This window comes from Diadema antillarum, unplaced genomic scaffold (genome assembly GCF_040938485.1).
Source record: "Diadema antillarum isolate AM-2024a unplaced genomic scaffold, OU_Dant_1.0 scf00000167, whole genome shotgun sequence".
NCBI lineage: Eukaryota > Metazoa > Echinodermata > Echinoidea > Diadematoida > Diadematidae > Diadema > Diadema antillarum.
The window spans coordinates 2,271,721-2,297,079 of NW_027271056.1; the positions used below are offsets into that span (position 1 = coordinate 2,271,721).

General features: G+C 38.2%; 1 protein-coding gene across 1 annotated transcript; it reads left to right on the forward strand.

The window, feature by feature from the left end:
* Nucleotides 1-7,207: 7,207 nt before the first annotated feature.
* LOC139722539 (IQ calmodulin-binding motif-containing protein 1-like) lies at nucleotides 7,208-22,558 on the forward strand. The gene is made up of 12 exons (XM_071633828.1): nucleotides 7,208-7,318; nucleotides 15,489-15,651; nucleotides 16,706-16,932; nucleotides 17,211-17,310; nucleotides 17,893-18,063; nucleotides 18,387-18,495; nucleotides 18,965-19,074; nucleotides 19,777-19,919; nucleotides 20,261-20,409; nucleotides 20,768-20,899; nucleotides 21,055-21,211; nucleotides 22,356-22,558. The coding sequence occupies exons 1-12, from the start codon at nucleotides 7,213-7,215 to the stop codon at nucleotides 22,556-22,558; spliced, it is 1,770 nt and encodes a 589-aa protein (XP_071489929.1). The 5' UTR covers nucleotides 7,208-7,212.
* Nucleotides 22,559-25,359: the final 2,801 nt, after the last annotated feature.

Below are 25,359 nucleotides of genomic sequence, written 5' to 3' on the forward strand. Positions count from 1 at the left end.
TTAAATAACTATTTCCTTACAACAGATATTCCGACAACGGCGAGTGCAACAACTTGAACACCATTGTCTTACCTTCAAAGCGAGTTTAAATTCACTGTGTTGTGGCCAGAAGTCTTCGTAGAAATCTGCCAAGCAGTCTGTGACGTTCTTCAGGGTAGTCTTTGCTTCTGGGATTTAACAATGTAGTCCGACACATTAAAAAAAATAACAACCCAGATTTCTTGTTCTCTATGATGGCATTAAACTAAATCTTCCTCCAAATACTTTTACTATTTCTAAGAGAACAGAAATAACTGGACAATCATAAATTGCGTAAACATTCTCAAAAGGCCATCGTTTTTCTAATCTTTTATAATGATTTTATTATTCTTATGTTTGATTATCGTTCTTATTATTCTTATGTTTGATTATCATTATTATTATTCTTATGTTTGATTATCATTCTTATTATTCTTATGTTTGATTATCATTCTTATTACTCTTATGTTTTATCCTTTTTATTTTATCGTTATTCTTATATCTCTACATCAACATTATCACTCTTTAATCGCAACTGTTTTTAGCTATCTTCCCGTCTCCACTTCATCTAGGAACAGTTACTGCTGTCTTGCGATCACCACACCACACATTGCTCCATTTCAGGTTTATTGTTTTCTCCTTGTGATAATGAACACAATTTACTGTTTTGCCAATTCATTCGATGGATGAGTAAAAGTAACATATTTTATATAAGCATGATTATATCAACAAAGGCATGTATGGTATATAACAACAGTTTGAAATATTATGAAATTTCTACAATGTACGTGCATTTTAGCCCCTTTCCAACATACTCATATGTATCAAACGAAATAGGACCCATCCAAATCGTATTCATCCCGATATTTTTATTTGTTTATTTGTCGTTGCGTGGTGTTTCCTTTGTGTCGGAAGAAAGGAACTACGTAGGTGACAAGACTTACCCTTCAGAGCTGCTGAGTATTGGTTGACGGCTTCTTTCAGTTGATTGACCTTGGAAATCTGTTGCTTGAAGGAAAAATGGTAGTCCTCGAACAGAATGTCGCCACCGGTGACGCCAGCGACTCGTCGTTGCTGTCATAGACAAGATGATGACAATTTATCACTATCAGAAGAAAAAAAAATCTTTAAAAAAATACACGCGTAATACCAAGTACAGCAAACTAATTATGGTGATAATGATGATGATGATGATGATATAATAATGATAATAATGATAATAATAATAATAATAATGATAATAATAATAATAATAATAATAATAATAATAATAATAATAATGATAACAATAATAATAATAATAATGCTTTCAGGGCGCTCAGTGCTAAACACGGCTCTAAACGTGTTTGAGATAAGAAAAACGCAAAGTGTGCGAGTATAGTCTTAGGAGGTTCTGCACAGTATAGGAAGAAGAAGAAGAGGTTGCGGTAACTTAAATACAAGCGACTGATATATCCCGCTTCAACAGATGGTGAGATCTTAATCCATGTAAGGAGAACAATAAACTATACGGCATGCACGTCCAAAATGTTGGAAAATCAATGTCTTGACACTCCATGTATAGGCTAGACGACAAAGTTGAAAAAGATGACAGCTCACATGCAGGAATATAAAGAGAGAGAGAAAAAACAACAACTCTTGCTTGCACAAACTGACGTTTATAGAAGCAATGTACTGTGGGAATTCTCAGTGCAATAAAAGCTGTGCAAATGGCAAATTTCTGTGGCTTACCTGGTATGGGCTTCCTGTAGTGTTAAAACTTTGTGTCATGGCCGATACGGGCGTATTACACGTCTTGAGATGAATGAGAATTTTTGGTAAGAGTTATACTGTAAATCCAGTTCGGGAATGAATTACAATCATCCTTTAAAAAGAGTAGGTACAACTAAGGCAATAGTAGATTTATTGGGCTATCATGAGTAAGACACAGAGTGAGATATCATGCATGGGCTGCTGCGGCTGGGGATTCAAATATTTCTTTTCAACACAGTACCTAACCTACAGTTCTGAGATTGCTAGCTGAAGGCGGTTAAGGTACCCATGACTGCCAAGAGATACGTTTAGTTGTGTTTTGTACACTGTCAGGACTACTGGATGAGGCGCGTCCTTTTATTGCGTTTGCGCGCCGATCCCTTTGTTGCATCATAATGTACACTCTCTCGGGTGAGTGGTTAATTGGATGCGCCGTGTAGCCCATTTTTGCAAAATTTCCTGTTCTCCCGCTTGAAATGATTTCTTACTTAGTGTCATTGTATGTTGAAAACAAGCCTTAGATAGCGCGAGATAACATCTAGAACCCTAGAGCTGGACCGCGGCCACAATTAAGGAACTTCCCGCTTCGCGCACACCAAGTTGGATCTCCCTTTTGCTAGGGCTTTCAGGCGGGAGAATATCCAGATCAGAGGGTGCTTGGGGTTGGAGTCTCTGTCATTTGTGTTATAAAATGGACCCGTAGATTCATGAAATACAACCATTTTCCCCATCATGCATCCGGTACACCTAAATATACAAGACTTGAGCCATTCGTTCGGATTTTACCGGACGCATGTATGTCCATGTGTTCGGATTTTTTACCGGACGCATGTCTCATGGTGGATCAGTAAAAAATCAATGCATGACAATCGACCAATCAGATTGCAGAGATTCTAAAGCCCATTTTATAATACTAGTAATATACATTGATCTATGATGAGCGACAAAATCTCATTATAAAAGCTTGCTCATGTGAACTTGAAAGTTGCATTTAGCATCACGACTTTCATTTCCTATTGCGTGCTCATGATTGATAGGGTACAAGCTGTAGCAATGACAACTGTAGCTATTGTTCATCGAGTTCTCTACAGATCTTTTGCACAAAATCCCACCTCGTAAGAATAGAAACAGACAAGAAGAGAATAAAGGAAAAGAAATAAGGCGAGAGGACTGAGAGGAAATGATACATATAAATATGTAGACAAGGACGAAATGAAAACAAAAGGAGAAATGAAACGAAACTTGAACAAGGGGGAGAGGAGCTTACGAAACAATGTGCAAAACTTTCTGATTGAAAAGATGAAAATCTCACACGCCATTCATTGGTTTAATATGATGACCGTCTTCCAAATTACATTACTTCTCTATGTACCACATTTCTTGGTGAACACATTCCGGAGACATGCACAATGTGCAGTGAAATTGCAAAATAACACAGCTATATTTTGGTGTGTAGTTGTGTTTGACGTGGTATAACTACAGAAATCAGAAAGTGGGGAGAGATCGACGGCGGGAGAAATAAAAGGATATAAATGATTCAAAAGATTGAGAGAGGATATTGATATTTAAATAGAAGTGCATACAATAAAGTGGACAAGTGTCATATACACAGGAGTATGTTTGGGTATGTATGTATGTATGCATGTATATTTTTATATTACTTCATACACACACACACACACACACATACATATTATATCAGGGCTTGACACTTAACTTTTTTTTTTTCTCTCTCTCTCTGGTGGCTGTTCGGGCCACTAAAATGAATTTGAATTTGACATTTCGGTGGCCCCAAATAAAAGGAAATATAAATGTCAAGCCCTCTTACACAACATATGAGGTGTGATACAGTGTATATGAAATAGCAATGTACATGGTGTAAATTCAAAGTTACACATACACACACACACACACACACACACACACACACACACACACACACACACACACTTATACAATGTACATACACTTAGCCAAATTCTTCAGTTAGGTTCCATGTGAGGCCACTGTTGTTATCTTTGTGTCGGTTGAAAAGACTGTTGAATGAGAAATCACAAGCAATTAGCATGGCACATGTAGTACAAGAACACTTGCATATGTGCCCACAGCACCACTAAATGACAGAATACATAATGTACATTACACAAATTATCAAGAGCATATCTACACTTATATAATCAAGTACATGTACAATGTATACAGTGAATATCACTTTTGCAAATTTATTCAGAACAAATTTGCTTCATACATAGTCATTTAAAAAAAAAAAACAGAAGTGTCTTGAATAAGCAAGCAGACACAGTTACACATTACGGTCATCTACATGTCATGCAATATGTGCAGGGCAATGTATGATGAAGACTTATACATAGACAAGTGTCTGCTTCAGTGCTATGAAGGTACAAGTCTGTAACACAATCATTGTGTATGTTATATCAGGGAGGTTGAAACTCTTTCCACCTCCCTAATGATACTCCCCTCAACAATTTGTTAGAAGAAAGCCCACAAAAGACATCACAGTTCATTGCATTGATCATTAATATCTCACTAATACATGTATATTGTGAGGTTGACTTTTTTATTTTCTCTTCAAATGCAACAGAAGTGACTTATGAGGATTTACATTATCTGAGACTAGGCAACTGGATGAATTGACTCTGGCATAGCTAAACCACTGAATTGTCACAGGAACTTCTGCCTCCCTGCATACAGAAATAAAACTACTGCTTCATTAATGGATGCAGGAACTGGTATACTATAGGCTTCTGAAACATACAGCATGGCTCATTTGACAGAGCCTTTGATACCATGAAGTTTTACACTGTACATACCACAGTGTATACTGCTCGAGTTTGGTTACTTTGGGGAGTACGGAAAACATACCAGTTAAACACCATACACTACATGTATCATGCAACATTGCCTACTTATCACAAACACACATTTCAAAGAGGATGTGTAGTCATTGTGAAGCCCTGATATGCTAATGATTAAGACTCATCTCCCCCTTTTTTAAATTCTATGTTAATTTTTAAACAATTGTACTGATTGTTAGTGAATGCATAAAGACCATATCAATCCTTCACAAGAGTAAATACAATGATGACGACCACTTAGTAAGGGAAACTGCTAGCACTAAAAAATTTTGGATTATCATGAACATCTCCTTGAAAAACAATAAAACCATCAGCATGTGGTATTATTTCTGACGAACCATAGGAGTGTTACGGTTTTTGATTGAATACTGGAAATCCACACAATAATATCACATAATTTGATGTATATCAAAAATTTATAGGTAGGTACAGACTTTTTTTTTTTTTGTCACAACAGATATATCAAAATGGTGTATACAATACAATAGTTGTGATGATACAAATCAAGAGACTTTCATTTTCTCTTCACAGGCAGACTAACAATGGTAATGTACATTGTATACAATACTGTATTGTAAACTGTGATTGATGACGGTGGAAGCATACTTGTAGCTGCAGTACATAGAATTTATCTTGCAAGCTTAATAGATGAAGTTGCATAAAGTCTGTTAATCTCATTCAAGAATTAATTTCCATGATCCTGGTTTACTCTGGGATGACATCCATCATACATATATGAAAAAGGACAAAAGGTATCATGGATTTATAAGTTTTAAAAATGTGATAATGACTGTCTCATAGGAGTATGACTAGAGTAATGATTTGAACTGCAAATACAGCATCTAACTTGTCTGCTGCAGCAGCATCTTTCCATCCAGGGTCAAATTATGCTGCTGTGATATAACTAGGTATCAAATGAACATCAAACCATGGAGTATTTTAACTTGTGTAAATCCAACACTTGTTTCTGGACACAGGGTACCACACTGATCAGGTTGGAAAAACTGATGCAAACAACCCGTTACAGGTTCTTAATCCAAATCAGTTCCTTGATTCTCAGCAAGGTAAAATAACAAAAACCTCACAGACATTGTCTGCTTCTCCTCCCTCCACCTTGTCCACTTGAAGACTTGACCACTTCTTTACCAAGTCTTGTATGACCACAAGGGAATTCTCACACATTGTCCATCATCTAGTAAGATCAGTTCCTATGACTTCACCGCCTCGGCCTCAACTCCTCCCACTCCATCCAAGTTGGCGGCAGTGAGTAAGGCTTTCTGCCTCTCCTTCCTTGCCTCCATCATGTTGTAGAACCTGCTGCCAAGAACCAGCGTACCATAGACAGTCAGTCCCACCATACTGACTGCAAATGTCTTGTAGGCCAAGTCAGCAAGCTTCTTCCCCGACGACATACTTATGGTCAGTTAATTATGACCCAACTGGACAGACCAAAATCAGACGAGATGCAGATCAATGCTCACAGCAATGCTTGTTGTCCGTTATCTTTCATGCAGCATCAATAACCCTGTGGAAAATAAATACAAAAAACATATCCTAGTCACTTTCAAACAAAAGTATTTTCTGGTCCACTCCAATGTCTTCCGACACTTCATACGTTACAAAAATATGGGGATTCCAATTGCCACAAGTATGACCACTGAAATAATCTATGTGAACAGATACCTGACAGCTTGTTGTGCATCTTCTTCAGCTGCAGCACAATGCACATTTTACAATCAGGGAGGTGCAAGTTTCAGCACAAATTACAGCTGTTTCATTGATTGTGTTTGCACTAGGGACACCTCTGAAAGTACAAATGAAGACAGGGTAAAATTTTAGATATAAAACTGTTGTAAAATCAAACATGTGTAGTTGCTGTTAGCTATAATATTCATAGACTCTAAATCATAATAATAATTTCGACTTCAGGCTGTAATAAAAATATCTTTCTTCCGTAAAATTTAGTATAATTTCACACACAAACAAGCTCACTAGTCACTACATATAGGCCGAAAATATTAAAGAAGAACAAGAGTAAAATGCCTTAGCTATTTGGTTTTTTTTAAATAAAAAAAGTACAATAAAAAGCCTTGTGTTGAAGTTGTAAGTTGTATAAAGACTTACAGTAGATTCTAGGCCTATCTGTTCTGCAGAGCCACGGCTACTACAGTGCGATGATGCTATGAATGAAGAGAAGTGGTGATGCTGAACTGCTGGCTTGGCCTGATTTGGGCCTGATGCTGCTAGATGCTGTGATATGTGCAATTGTGCACGCATTGCATGTGTACATAACATGTTACATAATCACTGGAGTAAGCTGTGTATGACTCACAAAGAAAGCTAGTAACCATATTTTCCATATATTTTAGGTTTATTATAATTTTACAATAACGTAAAAAATATAAGCTCATAAAAAAGTATTCATCAATTTATTTAAACTATAAATGAATAATCTTTTTTGACAATTACTGAACGAGCCACATTGTTTACAACAACTTGAATGGTTCCGATTCCCACAGCGAATAGGATCGGATTTTTGCTATTTCCCCCCTCTTAATATCCAACAATGGCAGAAAATGACCCCTTAGAAGATAAAAGGGTTGAAGATTTAGCATCACATCTAGCAGAGACTACTGATAGGAATGTCCCGAACCTTCTGCTCGCTCTACAAGGTAACGTGAGATTATGATATATTCTGTAGTCCCAACTGTTGAAAACTCTGTAGGTCATAGGACTCGCTGCACTGCCAATTCTAAACCGCACTGGCTGCGTCGCGGCGACCCTAACCCTCCCTGGGGCGCTCCTCCACACAGTACGGCGACCCCATTTTACACTCGAACAAAGTATTTATGTCTCGACTAATAACTGGGAAAGAGTTCCTTATGTCCCCCCCCCTACTATTTTTTTTTTTTACTAATCAACTGCTAATGCTGAAACTAGATCTACGGGTAGATCTATAACTGAATTAAAGGTTAACGTTAAATCTATGCCATTTATGGGAAGACTTCCTTTTGAGACATAACCCTAGCATAAGTCCATAACCTTTATTTAGTTTATTATTAGTAGAAAAAAAATAGTAATTTATTTATTTTGTGCAAATTTAGTGTGGGGGGGGGGGGGACGTAACGAACTCTTTCAACTCAGTTCGGGAAACCCACTCACAAGGGGGGCCCCTCCTTATAAGTAACCCGTCCCCCTTATAAGTAACCCCGTCCCCCTTATAAGTAACCCCCGGGGCACCCCTTATAAGGAGTCTCCACGCTTTTTTGCAATGCAACGCGGCGCGGCAATGCTTGAGTGCAGACGTGGCGACTGAGTACTGTACTCAGTCGCCACGTCTGCACTCCAGCATTGCCGCGCCGCCGCGCCTGGCGACACTCACGCCAGTAATCGCTCGCATTTCAGCATTCGCATGGGTCGTTTGACATCGCATTTAAATCCATGATTTTAGATATGATGCCTCAAACCGATTTTGCTCAAATTTCGTGAGTAACTAGGAAACTTGTGAAGCTTTATGGACATAATCAAGCGAATTGCCGCAGTCCTTTCATTTTCGCGTTGCATTGCAAAAAAGCGTGGAGACTCCTTATAAGGGGTGCCCCGGGGGTTACTTATAAGGGGGACGGGGTTACTTATAAGGGGGACGGGTTACTTATAAGGAGGGGCCCCCCTTGTGAGTGGGTTTCCCGAACTGAACTGCACTCTGTAAATTCTATGAAATTTGACATGACAGTCACAAGCAGGTCGACGCCTTTTATTTGCTCTTTGAATTACTTTTAGAAAATAAATTTACAACGGCAACAATCAATATTGTTGTTTGTATAGCTATAGTGTTTGTATAGCTATAGTGACCACACGATCCTCCTGCAAATGCACCCAATTTCTCGCAAGAATCAAAATTCAAAACTGGAGATACAACCACGAAAGGAACAATGGTGCATGGTGGAACCAAAAGGACCAATAATCAAAACGCATCAATGTGAAATTTGCTGGGAAAACACGGTCGTTGTAAATCGAGATCTGGATGTGACTGAAGTGCTCATCAGCTTAGTCCCATATGCTTCACTACGTTATGTTGCAGCAAAGCATCGTCAAGAACACCCAGGCCAGGGGTGAGTTTCCCGTTGGCGAGGTGAGGTTGGCTTATTGTATGAGACTACCCGTACCATCTCATCTTTGATATCATCATTGATATTATCCCACTGTGAAATACCATGGCGAAATCAAAACGCAAACATTCTTTGAAAACTAACACTTTCTATGGAAAACACGGAACTGAAGACTTCCGTTGTAAGCTCCCGAAACATATTACCAATGATAGCATATACACTGTGTTACATCATCTCCTGAAACATGACATTGGGGATGCAGCTCTGGAAGAGGAGCAGATAGAGTATCTAACTGGAGAACTGAAAATGATATATGCAAATCTAAACGTGGAAATAGCTAGACATTACAGCAGTATTGCCATCCAAAATGGCCGCCACCATTTCAGCAGGGTCACTTCCAATGGAATTCTTTTCGACAATACGCTATTAGATACATCTATTCAGGGCGACCCGTCAACCTCCCCAAATCGGATCAGCAATACTGCCACACCTGCTAGCCCTATTGTCATGTCTGACAGTCCCAACGCCCATGACAATGACCATAGCCCCGTGGATTCTTCAATGTGTCTCCAGAATTTATCACTCCAAGTCAAACACCTCTCGAAAGAAGTGAATGATCTTCGGGTGCTCGTCAATGCACTAACTCCACAAAACAATGAAAGTGACCGGCATGTAACCGAGAGAATCAATGGCCTTACTACTTCAACGGGGGAGCATCAAACATCTGCCCAATATCCTAGTGCTGACGAACAACTGAGAGCTTACCGTGACAAACACAAAGTACAACATGCCTCGCTAATCACACCCCAATCTGTGACTTCAGAAGGAGCCTCTCTTCTAATCATTGGTGACTCAATGACAAAAAAGATAGTACCTTCGAGATTATCAAAGCGACGACGAGTTGCTAGCAAATCCCTCCCTGGTGCGCGGATAGAGGATGCATTTGAGGCAACATGTGCAGCGGCCAATCAACATCAGCCTGATGAAATACTCCTCCATCTGGGGACGAATAATCTACCCCATGACGATGACAACGAGGTGATTGTCAAATTAGCATCTCTGGCTGACCAGATAGTCGAGGAAACTAGTGCTTCTGCCATCACACTCTCATCGATCATACATCGCGCAAATGAAACAACAAAGGAATTCAGCAAAGTGGAAGATGTAAACAGAGGTCTCAAACTTCTAGCCAATAAGCACGGCTGGTCATTCATCGACAACAGCAACATCGACCCTCGCTCACACCTGTCGGTAGATGGCGTACATCTAAATGGCTTCGGCATTCGTGCTCTCGCTATAAACTACATAGCACACATTCGCGGAAACACAACGCGTATCACCGATGAGTCATCGCCGAGTTTTTGGCAGCACCATCATCAGAAATTCCGTCGGAGACCGAAAGGGAGGGTATTCCCTCGCGATTGGATGGACAGTCTGGAGACCGCCAAAAGGCTGCTGAACCCCAACCACTGAACTTTGATGGACAAGTATATGAACACCTAGTAGATGGTCACATTCCAAATACAGATTTATGTGGGCTGAAAATACGTCACCCCAATGTCAACTCGCTCCCCAGTATAAGTCGTGAGATTAAAGCAAATTATTTGATTAGTACTCAACTGGAAAATTTTACCGGATTGAAAGTAGCACATATTAATGTCTGTAGCCTCCTGCCTAAAATAGATGAAATTCGGTATATTTTGATTACATTTAATTTTGATATTTTGTGCATTTCTGAAACGTGGCTCCATGAACAAATTGGAGATCATGAGATTCTGATAGAGGGTTATGATATTATAAGAAAGGATCGTGTGTGTAAAAGAGGAGGAGGTGTTTGTTTATATGTGAGAAGTTCTTTAACTACAACCGATAAAAGTAATTTTATTGAGGAATATGATATTGAGTCAGTATTAATTGAACTGAAATGTAAGAAAATGAATTTATTTTTAAGTTGTATATACCGTCCCCCTAATGCTGGAAATGAGTTTTTTGAGATATGTACCAGTATGTTTGAGAAATTATTAATGGATAACAAGGAATTTATTATTCTGGGTGATTTTAATGTTGATTATAGTGGTGGAAATAACTCACCAATTCATGCATTAGAATGTCTTTTCTCTTTACATCAGCTTGTCCACAAGCCAACACGCGTTACCGCCTCCTCTTCTACGTGTATTGACCTTATACTTACTACAATACCCGAGAGCCATATTATAACTGATGTTGCACAGATCTCGCTAAGTGATCATTACATGATTTTCACGTGTGTTAAGTGTTCGGCTAGAAACTCAGGCCATAAATTGGCCCGTTTCAGAGATTACAGTGAATTTAACTGTGATGATTTTGTCAATGATATATGTAACTGTGATGTTTTGACAAATCATCAAGGTTTCTCATCTCAAATTATTTGTGATGATATTTGGCAAAATTGGATAAATGCATTTCTGAAAATATGTGATAAACATGCACCAATTAAACATATTCGAATAAAGAATAGATATAATCCATGGATAACATCAGAAATTATAGGTATGATGTATAAGAGAGATTACCTTAAACGCAAGGCTACATGTGCTACTTCTTTGAATGAATATCGGAAACAAAGAAACATTGTTACTGATGCAATTCGTAAATCAAAGAAAGTGTATTTAGCATCAGTTTCTGAAAAGTATAAAAACAACCCTAAGAAACTTTGGAAGGAATTACATAGAGCCACGGGTAATTCGAAGTATCTTAATAGTGTTCATAATGAAATAAGTCCTGATAAATTGAATGATTTTTTTGTAAATGTTGGGCAGAAAAATTTTAATTCTTTTGATAATGCATCATTATGTTGGAAAAACCCGAAATGTCTTTACGAATTTAGATTCTCTGATATACAAGAGGATGATGTACTAAAGATTTTACGTGAACTGCCCAAAGACAGTAATTTAGATATTTTAGATATAGATAGTAAACTTTTGAATATTGCCGCATTATATATATCTAAAACTTTGACTGGTATTTTCAATGGTTCGTTAAAGACTGGACTTGTATTTGAAGATTGGAAATTCTCCCATGTCACCCCTATCTACAAAGGGAATGGAGATAAAGAAGTTTTGTCAAATTACAGACCGATTTCGGTTGTCTCTCACGTTGCAAAAATTCTTGAAAAATTTGTCCAAAAGCAGTTCATTTCTTATTTACTTCATCATGAATTGATTACTGTTGAACAGTCAGCATTCTTACAATATCATTCAACTGTTACGTGCTTGCACAGAGTAATTGATGACTGGCTTGAAGCTCTAAATGCCCGTGAAGTAGTGGCAGTGTGTTTCCTAGATATATCCAAATGTTTTGATGCAATTTCACATGAATTATTACTTTTGAAATTGCAATATCATGGAGTTTATGGCACTGAATTATGCTGGTTTGAGAGTTACCTGAAAGGAAGGAAACAAGCAGTATGTTTGAATGGAAAGCTATCAAAGCCAAACAAAGTAACAATAGGAATCCCTCAAGGTGGAGTTCTTGGACCCATACTCTTTTTGCTCTTTATCAATGATATCACTCAGAGTGTTAATTCAGGTATCTGTAATATATACGCTGATGACGTTGCAATCTACAGCTATGGGCAAAATGTGAATGATGTTGAAATAAAGCTTCAAGCCTGCATTGATGAAATATATAGCTGGTATAGAAATAACAAATTGAAAATTAATGCTGGTAAAACAAATGTAATGGTTGTATCCTCACGTTTTAAACCTAATTTGAAGGATTTGAATGTGAATCTTAATGGAATCAGACTTAAACAAGTCGATTGTGTAAAATATTTGGGTGTTAACATAGACAGTCATTTGACTTGGGATAATCATGTAAAACAGCTGTGTAAAAGCTTAGCATATAAAGTGTTTTCTTTACGACGACTTAGTAGCACCCTTGACACTCGGTTACTTAACATCCTATACAAGTCTACCATTCAACCATGTTTTGACTATGCTTGTTCTGTGTGGGGAAACTGCTCCGCAAAAAATCGCGAATCTATACGACGCATTCAAAAAAGAGCTGCCCGTGTAGTTTCCAAACAATTTGGATATGGTGATATAAGCGTGACTGAATTGTTTAACCAATTGAAATGGCAGAGCCTAGAAACCCGACGTGACTATTTTCTTTGTATGCTCATGTATCAATGCATTCACGGTACAGCACCAGTCAGGCTTTGCAATGAAGTAGAAATGTATTTTGATAGACATGGCCTAAACACAAGAAATGCAAATTCGTTGAATGTAGTATTACCGAAGCCAAACAATGAAATGTTTAAACAATCTTTCAGATACGCGGGCTCCATTGCCTGGAATTCTCTTCCCACTGAATTGCAAAATGCACCAACTCTTTTGACTTTTAAAAGGTTTTACAAACGTACCTTTTTTAAGACATATATTGTGAAATAGCAGTTCTTAGTTATTCAATGCCTTGAAATCTATGTATACAGCCGTCACTACATTTTTATTTTGCCTAATGTCGTGTATTTGTATATCCAATGCTGATTGTAAACTTTTTTTTTCCTTTATTTGAATTTTGTGAGCTTTTCCTGCACGGGGATTCCTCGGATATTTCATTAAGTATGATTTTATATTTTCAATGATTGATTGATTAATTGTTATAATGGTTATTTTGAACTGCCGGGCTGTCACTTTTTACCAGTCACCTACCACACATTTTCATCTCTGTATTTCAGTAGGCCTATACATAGAAATGGAGGTTGTTGTATCGCATTTTTTTTTATTGACACGTTTATGTACATGTATACATGTAATGCCATCGCCAGAGTCGTATTAATGTACTGTATATTACGTTGTGTTTCTAGAATGTGTATTGTATGTGTGCATTGTTTGTGTGAGTATTTGCCTGTGATATGTCATCTTGTGTTGTATCACTGCATGTGGTGCGAGTGTGTGCTCGAGTGAGTTTTGTGTGTGGTGTGTCTGTTGATGGTGTGCGTGTGTAATTGTGTGTGTGTGTATGTGTGTGTGTGCGCATGTGTGTGTGCGCGTGTGTGTGTGTGCGCGTGTGTAAGTGAGTGTGCCGTGTGTGAACTGTAGGCTTGACCGAGTGTCTGGTGTTGTATAAATGGGGTTGCTGAAAACTGCGTGTTTCAGTCTTGTGTGTATTGATTCTGTTTGGTGTGAATAGTGGGCAGAATATACTCCAAAACTTAGCATTTTTCATATTTTTTTTTTTAACGAATTGTGCATTTGTATCCCAGTCCGGCAGTCCTTTTTGTTCTAAATCTGTTGAAAATGATTTTTTTTTCTCTTCGCTTTTTGATGGTCTCTCTTTTATAGTATATACATGTATCCCCTGTGCAGGAAAATGCATTGTTTTTACACAGGACTTCGATGTAAAACAGCTTTTAGCTGATCGTTTTTATCCTGTATAAATATGTTTCAATAAATAAATAAATAAATATTCAACTAAAATTTATCCCATTTTTATGTCGATTTCATGTTACATTTGACATGTGTAATAATAATGGCATGATATTACAAGTAACAAAATCACAACATTTTTTGGCAGAATTTTACATTCATTTACACTCTTTGATCCTATTGAAAAAAAAAGTAAGGCCAAATTGTGATATCTAATCAGTCCCCTCTCGTTTTGCGTGTGCGTCTCCAATATGTGCAAAGTCTATGGAGGTTGAAAGAAGTCCCCGGCTTTGACGAAATGAATGGCAGTGAATGGAGTGGTGGACTATTTCGCGATAATGCCAAAAGTAAATTCAGTCCTTTTTCTCCTTCACTAACACTACGGATTAGAGTGTTTTGTTACCCCTAGATTAACTGTGAAACACAGCCCGAATGCTGAATGTGAAGGGTTCCCCCAGTATAACTGTGTACAAGGAGCGCCCCGGGGTTACCCCCAGATAGGCTCAGCCTGTTTTCATTCTCATAGTCTATGTCATGATGTATCATTGTGTATTGTATCACAAAATCCCATCTTTGTCAAGTCATAACCCAAACTCCATACATCAGCAGAAGATATCATTATAGATTACTGTTGTACTTGTAGTTCTACTCAAACTCTGTGTCCCTGAAGCAACAGTTGGTTCCTACAAATTCTCCCTTTATCCCCAAACCACTTGCATAGTTGCAATTGCATTTGTACCTGCTACATACCAGCCATTGCAATTATTGCCCCAACAGGTGCTTCTTTCCAGGATGGCAGGAGGCTGCCCTTCCTGTCACCAGGAGGTTGAAAACTCCTGTGGTTTACTTCCATGGTGCTGTAAATTTTACAGGAGAATTTTTAGTGTGCACATCACTGTCTTTATATATTGACTGCACCATAATCACCTACTGTAATACAGCACCTCCCATCCCAGTCGGAAAAAGCTGCTTCAGGGATTATCTCATCAAGATACAAATGGGTGTATGTGACTAAGGTTTCAAGATGAATTAATGATGATGTCTTTTCTTAAATGATTTCCCAATCAATCATGATACCTACAATGAACATACATTATGGATACCTATCCTAAGGCACAATCCTGTAAGTATTAAATACAGCCCTAATTGTACCTAGCTGTATTCAGTTCCAGATTTCATTTTCTTCTTGAAATGGCTGGATCATGTCCTGCACAGGGATTTTCTAAATAAATTTATAGGGCTCATTTTTCCAACATCTGTCCTATCACCCTATTTGGAAATCCAGAATTTGCCTTTCTCTCTTTTACCATTTTTGCACAATCTAGATATTCTTGACAGTGTTGTACCAGGATCCCAAAGAGCAGAGAAGATAAAGAAGGAAATCTGGAACTATGAGTTGCTGCAGAGTGTTCTGATAGCTCTGAGGCAAGACTTCTCACAGATCAATGGAAAGTGGAACACAGCAGCTGCACTGGCCAAAATCCTTGCGTGAGTGACAAACATGATAATGGCTAACGTCAACTCCTTGCCCTTTTGGACTGTAATTCGAAGTGGCGAGAAAGTCACATTAACATCTAGAGCCTCTACACCAGTACAGATTTGTTTTTCATGGTAGATTCATGTATTGCATGTCTTTGTTTGTACATGATGTTTATTGTTTAGATGAAAATTAGTTCCATATTACACTGTGCATGTATGAAACAAGTAAAAGCTGTGCAAACACAATGAGGCCAGATCAGCATTGAAATTACACGTGTATACATTTATTAAAGGCGCATAGTTCCGGTAGTGTAGAGGGCGCTGTTGATGATACTGCCGATCACCGTTAGCATTGATACGAAGATTGCTGAAGTTGAGCTGTCATCAAGAGTAAAGTGCGTAGGTGTTGTTAGGTAACGTTGCCTTCGTTGTCTTCTCTGCGCATCACGCAGCCTGTAGTAATGCCAGGGTGCGTGCATATGTGCTTCTTATTATGACATTATGAAAGGAGTTTGCTAAAGTTGTAATCCCCCTCAGCCGAATCATGAGCCGAACTGTGATCGGACCACTGACTACAGTGGATCAGACTTTCTCAGACTCGGGGGAAATGGGTCACAGTGTAAGCGCTAAAGAGGGGTCGATAGCGTAGGTCTCTATAGGAAACTTGCGCCATGCGCCCGTGTACGTATTTGACTAAACCACTGGGACTATGTGCCTTTAATAGCCCCATTGTCAGAGATGAAAAAATCCAGTAGTAGTATTTCAGTGTATATATTCAAGTAATTATACTCATTGCTTCAATAGAGTACATACATGCTAGTGTTTATTTTTATCAAGTTTTCTAGAATGTTCTGTGTTGTTAGTTGATAACTGATTTCAGTTTGATTCAGTTGATTATCTAGAAAGAGAAAGAGCTTGGGAGTATAGAGTAATACCACTGCCAAAGAAGTCAATCAATATAGTAGAAGTAGGTCAGTTTGTATTGTGTGTTTTTGTTGTTGTTGTTGTTGGGTTTTTTTTTCCCACTAGAATTAATTTTTCACCAACTGCTTTCCCATGCCAGGCATTGCTCTGTTGGGCTGGACCCTCCTGATTCCCACGAGTTCCATGCAATCTTTCTACCAGAGGCTGCAGAAAGGCTTATCATCCTGTCACGTAATATCCAGCATCGCTACTGCAAGATCCCAGAGAAAACCTTGACCCTTAAAGATGACCTGATAGGCAACTTCAAGGAGGTGATTGAATCGCTACAATGGCTTTACAGCGGACACCTTTTCCTCACAACCAATGGTAAGCAACCAAAATGATACCTGTAGCGCCAATTTTGGATAGTATAGGACAATATGCTAGCAGATTTTTTATTTTTTTTAATTCATTTTTTTATTTCCATTTTTATTTTGTCTTTTATTTTTTGGCTGTGGCATGCTTAATTGTAATATATATTATACATGTAGTTATCATCAGTCAGGCCATCTTTCATGATAGCTTAACTTGCTGCATATAAAAATTGTTATACTGATCAATCTATAAGTGAAAGATATTGTATTTCCATCTGTCTCTGCCTACAGTGCTGAGGTCGAATTACCTGTTGCAGATGTTGATCACGGATGACAGAGAAACTAGTGTCACGCTGCTTGGATTGATTCAGAGTGCAGTGAGAGTGAACTCGTGAGTTTACATTGCCTCTTTACTTACTATGATGACAATCAAGTTTATTGTGGAATTAGGCCAATAACATTTTACTGCCATGAAGGTTTTGTCACATGTTCTAAATTTGGGGGGAAACCAGAGTCACCATCTTCGGCATTATATTACTCTTTAGCTGTTTGAGAGTGATTGATAAGAAGAAGTGTGCTTTTAAGTTAGTGCATTTTAGGCCCTTGCTCTTATGAGTGCTTGTGTTACAAATATCCTTTTTATGTGCCTTTTTTGTGTGTGTTGTTGGGTTTTCTTTACCAGAATGAATTGACACTATGATAGCAGATTTCTAATTGTTTCATGTTTTCTGTCATAATGAAATAAAATGAATTTGAACACAGAGAGGCACTGCCCTTCAAAAAAATAAATTAAACCAATGTGCTGTGCACATTGAACAAAAGAACAACATCAAAATCAAAACATCAAAAGGAATTAAGTAGCGTCATCATTTATCACCACACCACTAGTAGCTGCATTTCAAGCAGTCTTGTATGAAAAAGAAAATAAACTAGCATTTTGTGATCCATTCTACACTATTTCCAATGCTGTCAGAGTGGTGCTGAATACGCTTGATGAGAAGGTTGTGCACAGTCTCCTGGATGAAATCGTCTTCAAATTGTCGGCCTTCAATGATGCAGAGATTGGAGCGGCAGCCACAAGAACCCTTGTCAACATTGCGGCCAGCCATGAAGCCCTTATCAAGTTGTTGTACACAAGATACAAGTGGGTGAAACCTAAGCATCTCTATTCAGTATACTAGTATTTGAGCAAGAATAAATATGATGTATCTATTGTTCTCTTCATGGAGATACACTGTATAAGTCTGTATGATAAAGTTCAAAATTAATGAGCATGGTTCAATGAATATAGGAATTGTACTCTGAGAAAATGTGGTTCACTGATTAGCAGTATCTGACGTTTCAAGGTGTAGATGATGATTTATATTTGTAACATGAAGGTACTGCAAATTAGAGTTTTAATTTCTGATGTATTGTTCAGCTCATGATGAATAATTCATGGAGTTGATGATCTGTGGTTTGTTACAGGGGATTGAGACCTCTGTTGAGTCGCTGGACAGGTCGAGGATTTGGTCGTGATCTGAAACGCCTTCTGTCTCTTCTCGATGCAGGGTCAGCACAACAGGCTGAACTACAGGTGTGCACAAACTCTTTGATTTTGTTCGTGGAACACCTTTTTCAATTTACTATAAATTTTGAATGAGGACATTTTTCTGATGTCATCAATCCTTGACTCAATGCGGAGAAAATTCAGATGCATGTACTTTGGCATTGTTGCTTTTTGGATGGAAATCATCGAACTAATCTCTTTTTTAACTGTATAAGGCAAATACGATTTCAACATGGGAAGGTAGGATTCCTTATTCCATACACTTCTCTTTTCTCTTGAGCACACAGTAGGCTGTTGGTGTTTGTTTACATGAAGGCCACCATTTTCTGTCAGGCATGTAAGTTCAGTAATACAGTACTGCATGTTTTCCATTGTAAGTTATGACTTACCTGTAGCAACCATTAATGTACTTTATACTTGTAATGATCATAGAAGTCATCATGACCATGATCACCGTTATATATTCATATGATCCTTTGACCTTTTCTCCTGGCAGAGATTACATCGTGCAGCCACCACCTTACAGGCAATATGGCGAGGAATTCTACAGAGGAAAAAGCTGAAGAAAGCCAAACGGGGCATGTCCACACTCCAGAGGACTTACAGGTGGAGCATTCAAGTTCCCATTTAGAAGAAATCTGTTGGTAGTTAAAGTGACAAATGTGAATTGACCTTACAAAGGTCTGGATGTGGGATCACCTGCCAAAGTTTCCCAGAGAGGGCACAGACATAACGACCCTGTGATTTGAAAGGAGCTAAACACAGCCATAAAATGATGGCAAATCACATTCATTTGTTTGCAAGTCTGCATGTAGAAAGTGGTCCCAGAAAGAAGTCAGTTTTTAAAATCTTATCTAATGGACAGGATATCATGTTTAAAGGGATCGTATAGTTTTGGTTGAGACCTAATTTCAGGTTTCTAACATTTTTGGGTGAGATAATGAGAACCTCTTATGAAATATGAAAGAGCATGTAATTGTATGAGGAATTCAACATTTATTTGATGAAAATTGGTTTGGAAATGGCTGAGATATCCAAAACAGAGCGATTCTAATAAAGTGTTGGACCTACACTTTATTACGATTGCTTTGTTTTACTTTGTTTTTGGATGTTTCAGTCATTCCAAACCCGATATTCATAGAATAAACTTTGAATTCCTCTTTGAAATGGTATGCTCTGTACTATTTCATAAGTGTTTTCTTGGTATCTCGCAAAAAGTTACCATCCCTGTACCATACTGTTCCATCCCTTTAAGGTACTCTTATAAACCTAAAACTGTGCATTACAATCTTACTTCTGTTTATGTAGGCAAAAGAAGGAGGAAAAGTCGAGGGTGCACGAGTACGAGAAAGAGCAGAGGGAGCTCCAACATCAGCTGCTGATGGCAAGAAGAAAGGCCATCCGTGAGACAAGGCAGAAACAGCTGGACATGATCAGTGCCATGCACCCAGGTACAGCCAACTTCACGTAAGGATTAAGCTATTCAATCATTTTTTTGTTTCAGATACAGGGGTCAATAGAAGCAATGAATACTGTATATAGCATCACACTATGAAATTTCCGATCAAACTAGATATGAAAAAAAGAATCATCCTACATGGTATTCTATATTCATATCATGATTTAACATCTGTTGAGTTTACTGTGACATTAACAAGAAAAGTATTTTTAGGTCTTGACAAGATAAATATCTATATATAAAAAAAAGAGTCTCACTCTGATAAATTTGACTGATAAATCGTTTATTACAACGATATATACATGCATTTTTATCATTTTGATTATTCTTCAGCTGATGTAAACAAGTACCTAGCCCTGTCACAAATCCAGAGTGCAATAAGAATTCAAGCCCGGTGGCGAGGGGTGTTGGAGAGACGTAAACTGGGTCTTCGCAAGGCGTCTGCTCTCCAGGTCAAGGCAGCAATTACTATCCAGAGACATGTAAGTTTGGTGGTGCATGCAATAGCAAAAGCTATTTGTATGTGTGTGTTTGTGTGTGTGTGTGTGCATATGTGCATGTGTGTGCGTCAGAGTGAGTGTATGTGTATATGTTTCTGGATAATATTATGTGTGTTTACTTTCTACTTCATCACTATTGTTTTCAACATATAATGTCAGTCATTGACAACTGACAAGCCACGAGCCACAGAAAGTGATTTCCAGTTTATTTTTTAAAACAGAACCAATTCTTCTATAATCATTGAAACACTATATCAGTAATGGTCACAAATGCTATAAAGCTATGTTTTTGTTACCGATGAAGTCACCTCTGCTCATTGTTTTACCTCTCCCTGCTCAGGTGAGGAGATTTCTTAAAAAGCAAGAAGAAAAGAGGAAAGAACCATTTCTATGGCAACCCCCTCCAGGCCTGGATGATGAGAGGCGCGTCGAACTGCAGAGAGAAATTGACGAGAAACGCAACAAGGAAAAGGTAAAGTACTGCATACAATAAGAGAGAGATGGGAAAGAAAATTAAATTACATTATTGTTACATTTTTTTTCTTTTTTCTTGAAGAAGCCATCCTAATTTTGATCTCCTCTTCTTCCTCCTTCTCCTTCTCTACCACCACCATCCTCTTCCTCCAGCCCAAAGAGTTAAGCCGTGAAGCCCAAGAAGAGCTCCACCAGCAGGCCCAGGAGATGCTGCTGAGGTATGTGGCCTTCCGGGCCCAGCACCGCAAGAACTACCAGAGGAGGGAGGCTCTCCTTGCTGCCCTCAACACCGATGCAGACCTGCTCACCAGTGAGTTGTCACAAAGAAGTTTTATTTTGGGGTGAGAGTTTTCCTCAGTTTGTTTCCCTCTGTACAAATGAACATTGTAAGATTGCAACTGTTGATCTTACAATTTCAGTTGTGATCTTACAGTTTTCATTTGTACAGAGGGAGACAAAATGAAGAAAATTCATACCCCATATCATCACCCCAGTGCTTAATAATCTCTTGCTTTCAAGTTTTATTTTATTGATGATTTATAGTCAAGGGTGAAAAAAAAATAGATTTAATAAATCTGTGCTGTGATGCAATGTTTTACTGTTGGAACTAGCTTACTTTTGCAAGTCCTTCCAACAAAAATGACACTTGTCTAGTGTTGCATTCAGATGAACAATAAAGTCATATCTTGTTCTTTGAGTGCCATACATGTTTGGTATACAATATGCCCATGTTCTGGCTTCAGTGATGTTTGCTTGACAAATTGTTGTGTTTAGTCACAGTTAGCTTATTTCATTTCCAACTTCCTCACCTCAATGCTGAATTTCAGGTCAGAATTCTGTGTAAGAAGAACAATGTTTCTAGTTCCCCTTTGTAGGTGTAAGTACCCTCTACATAATACCATACAACATTGTGAAGCCTATCCCTTCGATGTCATGCACACCAGGGCCCCACTGCATTAAAGATGTTAGAATAGCAACTCTTGCTGGAATGGCAACTTCCCATACCAACAGCCAATCAGGAAGCAAGATTCCTGCCATTACTACAGTATGACATTAGCCATTGTAGCAAGAGTTGCTATCATGCATTCATAACAACTTTTTTTTTTTTAATCATAAAATGGGGCCCAGCCCCTAGTGTGTTTATTTTTTCGTTGATCTACATGTATTTCATACAAGTCGAGAACACTTATGGGTGAAGAAATAAATTACATCACCATTACACATTTCTTATAACATGCTTCCTAGTAAGACATGCACAGACCGTTCCCATTTCCATGAATCTTTTACATTGTTTGTCATAGTCTGTGTTATGATTTTGTCTTGTGCTTACCCACCATGTTCCTTACCTACACTGTGTATACATGTACATGTGTACATTTTACTTGTTATGGTGTAATGTAGCATGTGAACCCTATCAATTTAAAAGGTTTCTCATGCTCCTTCACTCTAATCAGATGCACCCAAAGTGGATGTTGCCACCAATCGTGATGTCTACACATTCACCAGCCACTCAGCACCCATTGCGGCCAAGGCACTGGCCAATCATAGAGAGGAACTCCAGTTGCTACGGCAACCATGGTGGCGGAAACTTCACATAGAGGAGAAGACAGATGATGAGATAGCCGAAGAGTACGACACAGAGTTCAAGATTCTCTAGCAGTGGTTGATTGATTGTGAACATTTATTAACATCATATTACTGATTGAACACTTCAGTGAATTTGAGAACTGAGGATCTCAGTATGTAGCTGAAATACAATGATTCATTCCTGAGTTGCATCTAAAACATCCCAAGCTATGTGGTCCGGTGGAAGGTAAATTCAATAAAATCTGCATATGTGAAAGTCATGCATGTCAAATTTTGCTCAAGTGAAAATGAACTTGCCCTTAATATAACATCAAATACAGTCACCCTGGTCTAAATTGATTCCAGTAGGGACCAGTGAAAATCCTACTTTTTTTGTGTGAATTGTAACTTACAGAATTTTCTTTGACTTGGCCAGTCTTTTGACTTGTGCGAGGTCATCTAAAGCAAGGTTGACTGTACTGCCAAAGCCACAACAGCCCAAGTCAAAGCTTTTTCTCCAGCCTTGATATATTTGACTAATGCAGAGTTGACTGTACACAGTTCAGCCTGCATATATATACTGTAAAACATGATATATTCGCGGCATGAATTTTTCGCGAATTGGAGCCGACAGCCTTTTTTGCGGCATGAAATTTTCGCGAATTGCCACTGGCATTCAATGCTTAATGTGTAGACAAGAACTTTCGCGTGCATTTTAATTTCGCGAATCTTGGCGCTCGCGAAATTCGCGAAATTAAAATGCACGCGAAAATTCCTCGTTTTACAGTAGTGACCACTGAAGGGAAACATAAAAGGTGTCCCATATAGACAGGTTGGCAAGTAGAAACAGGTTTGTGGCCAATTTGATTTTATCACACAATATCCATACTAGAGGCATCACATGCATGTCTCCAACACAAACATTAAAGCAAGAGGCATTACAGTACTAGCAGTCTTGTCTCAGACGTGAATGAAAACAAAAAGTGTTTTGTTTGTAATTTCTCTTACACTCTGTTTATACTTTGTTTTGCCCTAAAAACAAAACAAAACAAAAAACCAGACAATGCTCTCAGGTGAGAGAGAGAAACTTGCAGAAAAGTTAGTACAGGGGAAACTCGATAAAACGAACACTGCTATAACGAGATATCGGTTATTACAAGGAAACTTTTGTGCTCCCGACTTTCCTTCCACACAAGTCTATGTAAAATGCTACTCTCATAGCGAGATCGGCTGTAACGGAATAACTGCTATAACAAGATAAATTTTGTGATTTCTCAACAAAGAAAAACATAGTTATTCAAGCCTGTTACAGTGCACTCCTGTTATAACGAACAGGGTTATGACAAAATTCCAGTCATAACAAAGTAAAAATTCAGGCTGCAACATTATCCACTCTTTGTAGTTTTATTGTTTATTTGTTCGGTTATAATGAAAGAAAACTGCCGGTCCCGAGGACCTCAGTATAACGGGAGTTCACTGTATAGCGAAGAAAACTGCTTGGTCCCGACCTTCTTATTATATCGAGTTTCCCCCGTAACTGGTACTCTTATAGATAGGGCTCAACACATAGTTCTGCAGCCACTAAGCGCAACAGTGAAATATTGCCCATGAGTAATGGAGTAGGTGGCCACAATACGCAAAGTCTATCACACATACAGGCGTAATGTACTGTATATGATTTATCCGCAAAAAGTTTGTTGTGGCCAAATCATGCAGGTGGACTCTAGAGACATTTGGCCTCTGAAATGGGCTTGCCTGTACCTGTATCTTTTCTCCATTGATGAATACAGCTTTGTATGATGCCTTTGACAGTTTCACCTTGATCATTTCCCTCCAGTACTTCCTCACATTGATTGTCATGTGACTATGAGAGTATATATGTATAACCATTACGGGTTTCCAGTTATCACTCATTTCAATATGTGTTAGTTGACACAATCTGACCATGTAATTGCACAGAGACCAAATCACCTTGACATTCCTGTGTATCATAGCTATGTGTGTAAATATTATCCAGAATACATGTCCCACGGGCATATTAGATAAAAACTTAACTAAATGGAATGTATTTAACAAGCAACAGACAAATTAGAGTTTTAGTGATATGTGATCAAATGTTGCAGCCATTTCCCTCAACTTGAGCCAAGAACATGGAGGCTAATTGAAACTAACAAAGATTTACCTTGATAACACAAATGTAGGATCACCTGCATAAACATCCTCCATAAACCTACATTGTTTAAATACAATGTTACTTATTTCATACTTTCTCCATGGTAACTCTGGGGTATTATACACAATATAAAGTGTACGTATTGTCTAAAATATAGCAAATGTCCAGAATATACATGTCCCAAGGGCATACTACACGTAGATAAAACCTTATATGGAATGTATTAAACAAGCAACAGGCAAATACAGGTTTCAGTGATATGAGATCAAAGTTACGGCTACTCCCCTTAACTTCAGCCACTGAACATGGAGACTGTTTGAAACTAACCCAAGATTTACCTTGATAACACGAATGTAGGATCACCTGCATAAAAATCCTCCATAAACATACATGGTTTAAATACAGTGTTGCTAATTTCATACTTCTCCATGGTAACTCCATGGTATTCTACCCAGTATGAAGTGTACTCATCATCTAAGATGCAGGAAATAAAACTCTTCAAGACTGAAAGAAAACTGTGTCATGTATTTTTCTGTAGTATGGAAATGAGAAGTATGCTGGTACTAGGAAAGAGATGTTATTGTCACATGAAGCATGCAAGGCATTGATGAGGTGCCCATTGCAGTGTAAATTATATTGATTTAACGATACATGTACATGACTGACCGCAATCAATTTATCTGTCCAACTTCACACAAATTTCAATCACTCTCTTACCT